The sequence below is a fragment of the Pongo pygmaeus genome, chromosome 18 (genome assembly GCF_028885625.2).
Source record: "Pongo pygmaeus isolate AG05252 chromosome 18, NHGRI_mPonPyg2-v2.0_pri, whole genome shotgun sequence".
NCBI classification, from domain to species: Eukaryota; Metazoa; Chordata; class Mammalia; order Primates; family Hominidae; genus Pongo; species Pongo pygmaeus.
The window spans coordinates 67,207,184-67,220,011 of record NC_072391.2 but is presented as its reverse complement, the minus strand read 5'-3'; the positions used below and the strand labels follow the sequence as shown (position 1 = coordinate 67,220,011).

General features: G+C 45.3%; 1 protein-coding gene across 3 annotated transcripts in view; it reads right to left on the bottom strand.

Moving 5' to 3' along the window:
- Positions 1-12,828, bottom strand: part of WWP2 (WW domain containing E3 ubiquitin protein ligase 2) — a 178,718-nt gene that overhangs the window by 92,575 nt on the left and 73,315 nt on the right. For all 3 annotated transcript variants that reach the window (XM_054452729.2, XM_054452730.2, XM_063654488.1), the window contains 2 exons: positions 8,034-8,171; positions 6,156-6,252 (listed from right to left, as the gene is read on the bottom strand). In XM_054452729.2, the coding sequence (XP_054308704.1) occupies positions 6,156-6,252; positions 8,034-8,171 (235 nt within the window). The remainder of the gene's footprint in view (positions 1-6,155; positions 6,253-8,033; positions 8,172-12,828) is intronic.

Below are 12,828 nucleotides of genomic sequence, written 5' to 3'. Positions count from 1 at the left end.
AAGAGATGGAGTTTCTCCATGTTGGTCAGGCTGGTCTTGAACTCCCGACCTCAGGTGATCTACTCACCTCAGCCTCCCAAAGTGCTGGGATTATACCCAGCCTGCACGCCGAGCCACTGCACCCAGCTGACAGCTTCTTAACTAAGATCCCTTATATTAATCCCTATTAATGAAAAATTTTATGAACCAAAAAGCAAATTAAATGCATTCTTCTCATTTTGTTGTTGTTGTTCCATTTCCCTGTATGACTATGGAAATTTTACTGAGATTCTAGACAGAGGAGCCAGCTATTCACGCCAGAGGAAGTCGTGAGGTGCTAGGAGGAGCAGCTCCACTCACAGACAGTCCTGTGGGCTTCATTCCAACTTGACTCCCTGCTATGGTTTGGATGCAGTTTGTCCCCACCAAAATTCATGTTGAAATTTGATTACCAATGTGGCAGAGTTGGGAGGTGAGACCTAGTGGGAGGTGTTTGGGTCATGGGGGTGGATCCCTCATGAATAAATTAATGTCCTCTCATGGGGATGAGTGAGTTCTCTCTGTTGGGAACCCGCAAGAATGGGTTATTAAAAAGAGCCTGGCCAGGCACGGTAGCTCACAGCTGTAATCTCAGCACTTTAGGAGGCCGAGGCGGGCAGATCACCTGAGGTCGGGAGTTCGAGACCAGCCTGACCAACATGGAGAAACCCCATCTCTACTAAAAATACAAAATTAGTCGGGCATGGTGGCGCATGCCTGTAATCCCAGCTACTCGGGAGGCTGAGGCAGGAGAATAGCTTGAACCTGGGAGGGAGAAGTTGCAGTGAGCTGAGTTTGCGCCATTGCAGTCCACCCTGGGCAACAAGAGTGAAACTCTGTCTCAAAAAAATTAAAAAAATAAGAAAAATAAATAAAAAGGCAGGGCATGGTGGCTCACGCCTGTAATCCCAGCACTTTGAGAGGCAGAGGTGCGTGGATCGCCTGAGGTCAGGAGTTCGAGACCAGCCTGACCAATATGGTGAAACCCCATCTCTACTAAAAATGAAAAAATTAGTTGGGCATGGTGGCATGTCCCTGTAGTCCCAGCTACTCCAGAGGCTGAGACAGGAGAATTGCTTGAACCTGGGAGGCAGAGTTTATACTGAGCCAAGATCGTGCCACTGCACTCCAGCCTGGGTGACGGAGCAAGACTCCATCTCAAATTTAAAAATAAATAAATAAATAATAAAAAGAGCCTGGCAGCAGGTGTAGGGCCTGGCACACACCTGTAGTCCCAGCTACTTGAGAGGCTAAAGCAAGAGGATCCCTGGAGCCCAGCATTTTGAGGCTGCAGTGAGCTGTGGGTGAGCCACTGCACTCTAGCCAGGGTGACAGAGCAAGACTCTAAATATATATTTCATTTAAAGAAGAATAAAAGAATGAACACTTGGGACCCACCACCCAGGCAAAGAAACAACATGACCAGTACCTTAGAAACTTTCTCTCTACTCTTTTCTCATTACACCTGTCTCCCTCCTCCGAAGATAACCACCCTCCTGAATTCAGGGTTCATTATTCCCATTCTTTTTTTTGTTTGTTTTCTTGAGAAAGAGTCTCACTCCGTCACTCCGCTGGAGTGCAGTGGCGCAATCTCGGCTCACTGCAAACTCCACCTCGTGGGTTCAAGTGATTCTCCTACCTCAGCCTCCCGAATAGCTGGGATTACAGGTGCACGCCACCATGCCAAGCTAATTTTTATATTGTTAGTAGAGAAGAAGTTTCGCCATGTTGGCCAGGCTGGTCTTGAACTCCTGACCTCAAGTGATCCACCCGCCTCGGCCTCCCCAAAATGCTAGGATTACAGGCGTGAGCCACCACACCCAGCCCCATCCATTTTTTATAGTTTTACTGCCTCTGAAGGTATCCATACAACATGTATTGTTTGGCTTTGCATTTTTCAACTTTCTACATATGACATCATACTACGTACTGTTTTCTATGACCTGCTTCTCTTGTTCAACATTATGTTTCTAAGATTCCACCATATGGATATAACCGTTTTTCACCCATTTTTACTGTGAGACAGTATTCCATTATAGGAGTGTATGACAATTTATGATATAAATTCTTTCTTTACATAATCAGACCTCTGATTCCATATTAACACAGTCTGTGGGCAAACAAATTTATGCCACATGAATTGCTGGTGGCAGTCCCATGCTGGCTTCCATGTGCCAGACCAGATAATTATTCTTTTTTTTTTTTTTTGAGATGGAGTCTGGCTCTGTCACCCAGGTTGGAGTACAGTGGCACGATCTCGGCTCACTGCAACCTCTGCCTCCCAGGTTCAGGCAATTCTCCTGCCTCAGCCTCCTGAGTAGCTGGGATTACAGGCACCCATCACCACACCTGGCTAATTTTTGTAGTTTTAGTAGAGACAGGGTTTCACCATGTCGGCCAGCCTGGTCTCAAACTCCTGACCTCAAGTGATCCGCCCAACTCAGCCTCCCAAAATGCTGGGATTACAGGAATAAGCCACCACACCCAGGCTTCATCTGATTATTCTTGAAGAGGAGGCAAGATCCCACTAAGAAGCGGAGCTGTGAGACCTTGCTTAGCAAGCAAGTGGTGCTCTGCGGGATGAGCTTGGACGAATGAACCCCTCAGATAAAACCCTTTCACAGTTCCAGTTCTACAGCTTTACTAAGCAGGGGAAAGAAGGAGAGGAAAGGGTTGCTTTGACATCGCAGTCTTCACCTTCATGGGCACATCAGAGCACCTTTGTTTGATCACAGTGAACAGCACCCAAGTCCAAGAAAAACCTACCCTTCAGACAGCAAAAGCTAAATATTTAGTCTGGGAGGCAGCAGGCAGAAGCCCATCATTCTCTCTGCACCCAGAAAGCAAGGACAGCAAAGGACTGCCCTTGATCCCAAAGGTCTGATTCATCACCTCCCAACTACAGTCCTTGATGTAAATGCACCGGTAACGCCTCACTTCCCAGGCTTAATGGGGAAGGGGGGGTAGGTGTGCACAAACGACAGTCTCCAGATACAAAGAAAACCCACTGCCACTTCCACCGAGTGCTCCCGTTGTGTAAGGCCCTCTGACTGACACGCCTCATCTCAGTTCATTCCCACAGTAACCCTGTGAGGCAGGTGATATCCCCACTTTACACCTGAAAAAAACTGGGGATCTGAGAGGTTTTGTGACTTATCCAAAATCATACAGCAAGTAAAAGACAGGCCAGGATTCGATCTGCATCTCCTGATTCCAAAGCCCTACACCCTTATCCAATAGACTACTCGGCCACCGCCTACAGTCATAAGCATGTGTGCACAGTGACCTTCATACCTGCAACAGCAAAGTGGAAAGGGGGCTTTTAAGGAGGCAAAGAGACAGGCTTTGGATAACATTTGCAAAAGTATTTCCTGCTGAATGGCAACAGGTTCCATGTGAGTGCAGAATGAATACTTACTTAGATGGTAGAGGCCGGGGAAAACTCTGACGCTACACGTAGTAAAAGCCTGCAGCAGCTAACAGACTGCAGAGGATTCCGAAAAGGCTTACACTACCTGGAAGGTACCTTGCTCACCAGTAACTAACTAGCACTGAATGTCTACCACATGTGATGGGCCAAAATGCATCCGATTTCCTGTTGCAGTCTGGCTGCTGCAACACCGATGGCCTGGTGTCATTCTCAACACCAATGACAACAAACAAAGTTTAACAGGATCTTTGAATTTCAAGGTTGATCAACTAGAGGAATTCAGAGACCAGTAAATAGGTCAAGAATTTAGATCCAAACTTGTTAATAGCTGAATCTGACTTTGAGCCCCAAATTAAGTTATATGGGTGTGTTTGAGACAAACTTTCCAACTCAGCTAAAAGGCTAAGATGCAGTTACTAGCACCAAAGCTGAGAAGGCATCACTCTCTAAAGAGTGAAATACTCAAGTATTCCTCCCTCTCTAAAAGAGTGAAATGCTCAAGTATTCCTCGCCTACCGCTGTTCTAGCTTAAGAAATTGTTTCCTCCAGTTCCAGGTGCCCATCGTGGCTTTGTTGACACAAGATTTGCCAATTACACTGTCATTCATCACCCCGTGAGATCCAACTATTGTAAGTCACCTACCGAGACATGGAAAACATGACTGGTCTTTGGGAGTGAGGCAACGCCTTTACAGTGACTTGGAGAAAAGAGAATGGGGAAATGGCATCTCTGCTTCTAATAAAGGTACGGAAAAAAGATCCGAACGTCCATCTTGTCTTGCTCCCGCCACTTGCCGGTCACCACAATCTCATAAGCCCACAAAACAACCAAATCTGGAGAAGCTGACAGCTGTCCTCAGAGGGATCTTTTAAGATGCTGCGGGTATTAGCTAAAATCATATTCCATTTTTCAAAGCATTATTCCCCCTCCCTGGGGTCTGTTTGGGAAGTTTTTTTGTTTTTTTTTTTTACAGACATAGTCTCACTCTGTTACCCAGTGCCCTGTTGCTAGCTCAGTGCAGCCTCAAACTCTTGGGCTCAAGCAATCCTCCCACCTCAGCCTCCCAAGTAGCTGGGACTACAGGCACACACTACCATGCCCAGCTCATTTTTCTATCTTTTATAGAGACAGAGTCTCCCTATGTTGCCCAGGCTGGTCTTGGAACTCCTGGCCTCAAGCGATCCTCCCACTTTGATCTTCCAAAAGAGCTGGAATTACAGGCATGAGCCACTGTGCCTGGCCTCGTTTGGGAAGATTTTACTGCCAGTTACTCACCTACTTTCTGCAAGTAATAAAGATTTACAAACTACATTCATAGTTTGCACATTTAAGATTATTTTCCTTAAAATGTCCTTTAAATATCTGGGGATTTTGCACATTGCAATAAACAATAAACAAAGGTGCCAACCCTCTCCCTTCATCTCTTTATACTTAGAACTATTTTCCTGGCTAGACGTTCAGTTGCCATGGAAATGAGTTTGCACCACTAACACAGGTATGAAATGTGAATTTCAGTAAATAAAATTACGTCATTTGTAATATGCATAACAAGTATAACATTTGGACTCTAAGTGTAGGAGGTCTTAACCAACACTACAAGGGAACCATGGGCCACCCCCCAAAGCAGAATGCATGACAGAAAATTGCACAAAGAACCATTGCTCTAAGCATTTCTATGTGTGTCCTGGAAGAATAACTGTGGCTGCACCCCGGACATACAAAAAAGCAGTCAAGTTTCCTGTTCAACAGTTCCTTTTATCCAATAACCTACTTAGCCAGTCCCAATCTTCATCAAGGAGCCTCTGACCCTTCTAAGAATCCTGAATTCTTTCACAACCATAAAAAAGAATAAAAAATAAGTCAGGTACAGTGGCTTATGGCTATAATCCCAACAGTTTGGGAGGCCAGGACAGGAGAATCGGTTGAGTCCAGGAGTTCGAGACCAGCCTGGGCAACATGGTAAAACCCTATCTCTACAAAAATAAAAAAATTAGCCAGGCATGGTGGCGCATGCCTGCTGTCTCAGCTACTCAGGATGCTGAGGTGGGTGGATTGCTTGAGCCCAGGAGGTCAAGGCTGCCATGAGCTGTGATGGTGCCATAGCACTCCAGCGTAGGCAACAGAGCAAGACCTCATATCAAAAAACAAAACAAAAGAATGAAATCATGTCCTTTGCAGAGACATGAATATAGCCAGAGACTGGAGGCCATTATCCTAAGCAAATCAATGCAGAAACAGAAAACCAAATACCACATGTTCTCATTTACAAGTGGGAGCTAAACATTGGGTACACATGAACACAAAGATAGAAATAATAAACACTGGGGACTCCAAAAACAAGGAGGGAGAGGAGCAAGAATTGAAAAACTACCAATCAGGTACTATGTTCACTATCTGGGCAATAGGATCATTAGAAGCCCAAACCTCAACATCATGCAATATACCCATGTAAGAAACCTGTACAGGTACCCCCTGAATCTAAAATATGAACAAAAATTAAAAATCCAAACTCAATTTAAAAAAAAAAAATAAGGATCCTGAGCTCTGGACTCCTCTATTAGCCTCCTTAACTACTGAGTCAGTTACAAGATCTCTGGAAATCTCCAACAGTTTCTACCACAAAATGTTTCCCGCCATGTCCCAACATGTTTTCAATAGCTCTAAGCATCTTCTTAGCTCTTTGTCCTCACCAAGGGGGGGTCTTACCGGGATCTTCCACCAAAGCAGTTTGTGCTGGGGGGCTGGTGCCGGTTCTCTGGAGCTACTGCTGTTCCACTGGAGTCTCTCGAAGGCAGCTGTGATCCTAGAAAGGAATCAATCACAAGAAAAGACAGAAGCATTGAGGAGCTCAACTCGTGTTTGAGATTTGACGGCCAGGAACAGAACTCCGTCTGTGTGTTAGAGTTGCCCACCAACATGGGATACGGACATCCGGAAAGCTGCAGCCACCAGCAGAAGAGGAACAGGGACGATCATACAGATCCGATCCATGCCATGGAGCAGTGGGGCTCAAACCTTGGAAACAGCTTCTCTTCTCCAAGACATTCAAGAACATCCAAGGCACTTACAAGCACACTGCCTTATCCATTAAATGAATCTCAGCCTCAAAAATGTGAGATAGAGAACAAACGCTAACTGTGCAAAGTAGGGGCCAGAAATCGGGGGCATTTCTCCATAATACACCCAGAGAGCTTTTACAAAGCCAAATCAGATCATCATAGTCTTCTGCTAGAAACCCTTCAACAGCTTTCTGTTTCTCAAGATGAGGTTCAAAATCCTTACCAAATGTTTCAAGGCTGCGTGATCTGAGTTGACCTGTTTCTCTGATCTCACCTCCTCCATTCTCTCTCCTTCTTGCTCCTAATAATCCAACCACGCTGACTGCCTCTGTTCCCACCACAGGCCAAGCCACCCCTTTACCCCACACTCCCACCTTGGCCTGTCTAAACTCCTCATCCTCCAAGTCTCAGCTTCCTCAGAGAAACATTCCCTGACCCCTCAGCTTAGATGAGATCTCCCCCAACAAAGTACAGGAATCTCATAGCACCCTGTGGTTTTCACTGATAGCTTTTGTTACAATCACAGCTATGTAATTATCTGTGTGTTTACTCATTTGATGTCTAACTTCCCCTGCCCTCATCAAGTAGACTGTAAACCTGAAGCAGTGGAGACCATGTGAATTTGGCCCACTGCCATCTGGCTAGTGCCTGGTCTAAGACCTAGTGCATACCAGGGATACAATTATGTATATATGTGTTGAATGAGCGAATGACACATGTTTTTCTCCAAGCACCAAAGCACCCCAAGCACCGATCAGTCCAGTTAAGGGATTTTTCTCCACAGTCAAGGCCCATCCAGCCACTGAGATTCCAACCAACTGCCCTTGAATTGCAATTCAAATCGCACCCCTTTGAAGCTACAGAAATCCTGCTTGGTGTCTGGAAAGTGCCATAGTTACATCACATCTGACAAAACATTTAATGAGAAAAATTATGGAGAAACCCAACCCATTTCAGACCTCAGACTTCATGAAATAATTTCCTGCTAGATCCAAAGGTGACTAATTTCAGACTAGATCAAAAGAAACAAACTACCAACATTCGGGACAGAGCAGGGGACACTCTCCAAATTCCCTGCTCTGTCTGTATTTTGCTAGTGTGTGTCTCTAGAAGAACACAGCGTCCCCTTCCCAACCAATGCCTCTCATAAAAACACCTTCAACCTCCCCAAAAAGTGTAACTGTATTGGGAAGGAAAATAATGGGCCAAAGTCATATTTGATAAAGATATTTCATTTTCCAAAGTCCACATGGGATGAAAGATGTTTTTCTCTGCTATCAAACCGAACAATTACACATTTACAAAGACTGGACATTTACTGTGGCCCCTGATCAGAAAGTGGCCCTTGAAAATTCATGTCGTGATATTGATCCAGGGTGCTAAGAAGAGTCGGGGCTAGCTATGGGCCAGGCTGAGTGGGAATCAAACCTAGATGCCTAGTAAGAACCAAGCTCTCAGCACCTCCTGACCCCCGCCCAGCCCCACCCCGTCCCGGCACAGTCCTGAGGAGCAGGGCGGCACTCACCATCTGTCAGGGCACTGCCATTAGGCACATTTCCCAGATCAACAGTTGGCCCGTCCAGGAAAATTGTCAGCTCTCCGCCTGAGACAACGCTGCCTTTGTTCTCCGTCTGCAGGTTCAGGGTCAGCTGCGTGTTCTCCACTGTGGGGTACAAAAGGCAACATGGATGGGCTAAAGCGAACGTACCCCAAATTAAGATTCTCTAAATTAGAAGCTTTCATTTCACCTTTGCTGGCTTTTCTGGGAATGCTTTCTCCACATCTTCACATTTTGCCTCGTGGCATGGAAAAAAGAGTGGGAAGGAATATGTCTAATGAAATCACTGTTGTATCAGGCTGGAGGGGAAGCTGCACTCTTTCTAAACATTTCATATCACTGGGTCAGCACCATAATTTCCACATTACTGATGTATTAGTTTGTTTATACTTGCAGGACTGTGAGAAAAGCACAGGGATATTGATGGCATACCGACGAAGAAATTAGTTGCAAGTAATATCCCCCTGCCCATAGAAACCGAGGAGACCCTAAGGAACTGTCAACAGGAGGCATCTCCATCTAGATGAGGGATTGCAGGGGCTTATTCTTTTCTTACTTATGTTAAAACGTGTTGTCGTTTTTTAAAATTTTCAATCCTGAAAATGTATTGCCTTGAAATAAGGAAAAAAAAAGTCAAAACAATGAAACTTCAACACAGGCTAATCAGCCCCATCAGTGACTTAAGGAGAGAGAAGTGAGAAGTGGCCCAGAGCACCCTGCCCCCAAGGATACCAGGCAGATTCAGTCCTGTGGGTGACCGTAGCAGAAAAACAGAACAAGCTGACTGGAGGCAGAAGCACCAAGCCCTAGGCAGGCTAGAAACTTCTGCACACACACCCTCCACCCTGCTACTGAACTTGGCTGTGCTGAACACCTTCTGTCTAGTTAAGTGTTTAGTCCACACTAAATATTTCAGTTCCCTTCAGTTCAGTCCAGCCAGGAGCTATGGCCTTCAGTTCAGGGCTGTTTAATAATTACCAAGAGGGAATCAGCCTTTATGAGAATTTCCACGGGGTCCGTCCATGCCACACCTTACAAAACCACATATCTGAACCTCCCTCTCCACCCGCCCCACCCAATCCAACACTTTGTTTTATTTCTTAGTTGCTACTGCATGATTATAAGCTATCTTATCTGTCTTCTAGAACAAGGTAGAGTATGTATAAATGTCTCCATAAGCACACTAAAGTAAATTTCAGCACTTTCTAGAGATAACCCCCCCTTCCCCCACCCCCCCAAAAAAGACTGCTCTAAATCCCTCTACAGATACAACCCTTTAAGAACTTAGCAGAAAATTCTGGATCAATTCAAGGATCTATTATAATAAGATAGAAAACAGTTAACCTTCGGGTTTTCAAGCTCTCCTAAGCGCTCTACCTTCCCTTAATCTCTCTTCCCTGCCATGGATCTCTCCAACTCTTTTCTGAGTGAGTCTGCTGCTATTTTCAGCCAGTTCCACTGAGGGCCTTGGTGAGTACTAAACGTTTCTATAAAATAACACTTGTAGTTTCCAAAGGAAACAAGTTCCTTCAAAAGCCAAGGAGTATGGGAAGGAACTGAGGCCTTTCAACCCCCAGCCACCTCTTGCCATCCCTGGGAGTGGCCACTTGGGAAGCACCTGCTTCAGCCCCAGTAGAGCCTTACCCTACAGCTTAGTCCACATCCTGAATGCAGCCTCGGGAGAGATCCCTGGCCAGCTAAGCTGCTGCCAAATCTGGCCCCCTGAAACTATGCAGTCATAAGTGTTGATTATTGTGGGCTTTTTTTTTTTTTTTTTAAAGTCAAGGAGGGTCTCCCTCCTCCATTATGCCAAGATCCAGTGCCTAAGTCTCTGGCAATAGGGTTTTTAAGCACGTAGGTTAAGACGGGGTGTGGTCAGGCATTCTGAGTTTAATTCACAGTTCTAGTCCCTGAGAGCTGTGCACCGTGACGCAAACTACCTAACCTGAGCATCAGTCTCCCTACCTGCAAAACAGGGGTAATCATGGCACCTTTTTCAGAGGACTCTTGCAAAGAAGTAAATGGCACCTACCGAGTTCCTGATAAGCTGTCATTTTTATCATCTTCCTGTTGACTTTCCTGTTTTTAGGAAGAGTCCTAATTCCTCTTGGTCTAACTTCTCATTCACTGTATTTGTTTTTTGTTTTGTTTTTTAATTTTTTTTATAGAGACGTGGTTCACTATGTCGCCCAGGCTGGTCTCGAACTCCTGGCCTCAAGCAATCCTCCCACCTCGGCCTCCCAAAGTGCTGGGATTACAGGAGTGAGCCACCACACCCTAGCCTTCATTCATTTTATAGTCATTCTTCTCTTGATCCTTCTGTTCCTTCTGAGACTTTTTTGGGCCGCGGCCAAAGAATCTTCCAAGGTAAGCCACAGACCCATCACGCAGACAAACTGTCCTTTCATTTTGTTTCCAGGTCATCTCCTAAAGGCACCCAGCCTTCTGGCTCCAGGACACACACCACTGTTGGAAGCGTGCTGAGGGATGAGCATTCCAGAAGGGCTCCTTGATTCCTGTCCTGATACCTCAAAGGTCATCGTTTCATAAATGGAGTGTGGGCACTTTTTTTTCCTCCTTCCTGGAGGACTGATGATGTTCAACAGGAGAGTGGAGGAACCCAGGGCCTCTGGCCGCTCACTTCTCCCCCCGTGACAGTCACACTGCCGTGGGCCTTGGACAGAAGCCAGAGAGATAGTCTGAATTTTCCTCTCCATGGTCTCGTCTCAGGGATCCAAGTTAGCTCTTCTATCTAGTTTATCTACTCATTGTCTCCAGCGGAATCATTATATATTTGAAGGCTCAGAAGCCACCATACAACACATTGAGACATATTCTACCTTCAAAAAGAGCCAATGGGCTGGGTGCGGTGGCTCATGCCTGTAATCCCAGCACTTTGGGAGGCTGAGGTGGGAGGATCACTTGAGGCCAGGAGTTCAAGACGAGCATGAATAACACACTGAGACTTTGTCACCACAAAAAAATTAATTAAAAGGAGCTAGCCAGGCTCAGTGGCTCATGCTTGTAATCCCAGCACTTTGGGAGGCCAAGGAGGGTGGATTGCTTGAGTCCAGGAGTTCAAGACCAGCCTGGGCAACATGGTAAAACCCCATCTCTAATAAAAATACCAAAAATTAGCTGGATATGGTAGTAGGCAACTGTAGTCCCAGACACTGAGGAGGCTGAGGTGGGAGAATCACCTGAGCCGAGGAGGTTGAGGCTGCAGTGAGCCAAGATCACACCACTGCACTCCAACCTAAGCAACCAGAATGAGACTCTGTCTCAAAAAAATAAAATAGGACTGGGCATGGTGGCTCAGGCCTGTAATCCCAGCACTTTGGGAGGCTGAGATGGGCTGCGATGGGTGGGTCTCTTGAGCTCAGGAGTTGGAGACCATCCTGGGCAACATGGTGAGACCCTGTCTCTATTAAAAATACAAAAAATTAGCCAGGCCTGGCGGGGTGCACCTGTGGGCCCCACTACCTGGGAGGCTGAGGTGGGAGGATTGCTTGAGCCTGGGTTGGGGGCAGACATTGCAGTGAGCCAAGATTGCGCCACTGCACTCCAGCCTGGGTGACAGAGCGAGACCCTATCTCAAAAAATAAATTAATTTAATTTAAATTTAAATAGCCAATGAGGAGAGGGAGGGCCTTTTTTCTTTAAACTAAACTTTTGAGAACATAACCCTCCTCTGTTCTATTTGAGACCTCTGGCTGTCACCATGACAACCAAGTGATCTAACTTACTGTCACTGAGAGCAAGGCAACCTGATGCCACATGCTTCATATGAAAGAGGGGGACAGAGAAACATTGAATGATACCATGAGGAAGCAATCAGATGCCAGAATGTGAGACATCCATACAATAACTGTCCTGAACTCCTGAAAAAGTCAATGTCATTAAATTCATTTAAGGAGAAAAAAAGGAGGCAGAATGGAGACTCTTCCAGATCTAAAGAAAACCAACAAATGCCATGCATGAATTTTGACTAAACCTTGGTATGAAAAAAATACATTCTTGGGATAAATGGAGAAATTTGCATACAAACTGAATATTAGATAATGTTTGAAATTATTGTTAACGTTTTTAGGTTCAATAGTAGTACTATGGTTTTATGGACAGGCACAGTGGCTCACGTCTGTAATCCCAGCACTTTGGGAGGCCGAGGTGGGCAGATCACCTGAGCTCATGAGTTCAAGATCAGCCTGGCCAACATGGTGAAACCCCATCTCTACTAAAAATACAAAAATTAGCCAGGCACGGTGGCACACACCTGTAATCCCAACTACTTGGGAGGCTAAGGCAGGAGAATCACTTAAACCCAGCAGGCGGAGATTGCAGCGAGCCAGGATCATGCCACCACATTCCAGTCTGGGCAACAGAGCAAGACTCTGCCTCAAAAAAAAAAAAAAAAATTTACTTTGGTTTTATATGAGAATGTCTTATTCTTGGGACATGCAAGAGTAGATGAGAATGACACATGCATTTATTTTCAAGTGATTTTTTAGAAGAATAGGGTGAAGTTTTGGGGAGTAAAGTGTCATGATATCTGCAATTTACCTTCAAATGGCTCAGGAAAAAAAAATACACCCAGCCATATACTATAATAACATATAGATAAAACAAATTTGGCAAAAAAATGTTAACAAGCGCCAGAAATAGGTGGATGGCATTTGGATGTTCATTGTATCACTCTTTCAATTCTTCTGTATATTTGCAAATTTCATAATTAAACATTGGGGAAAGGTTTTTTTAAATTGGC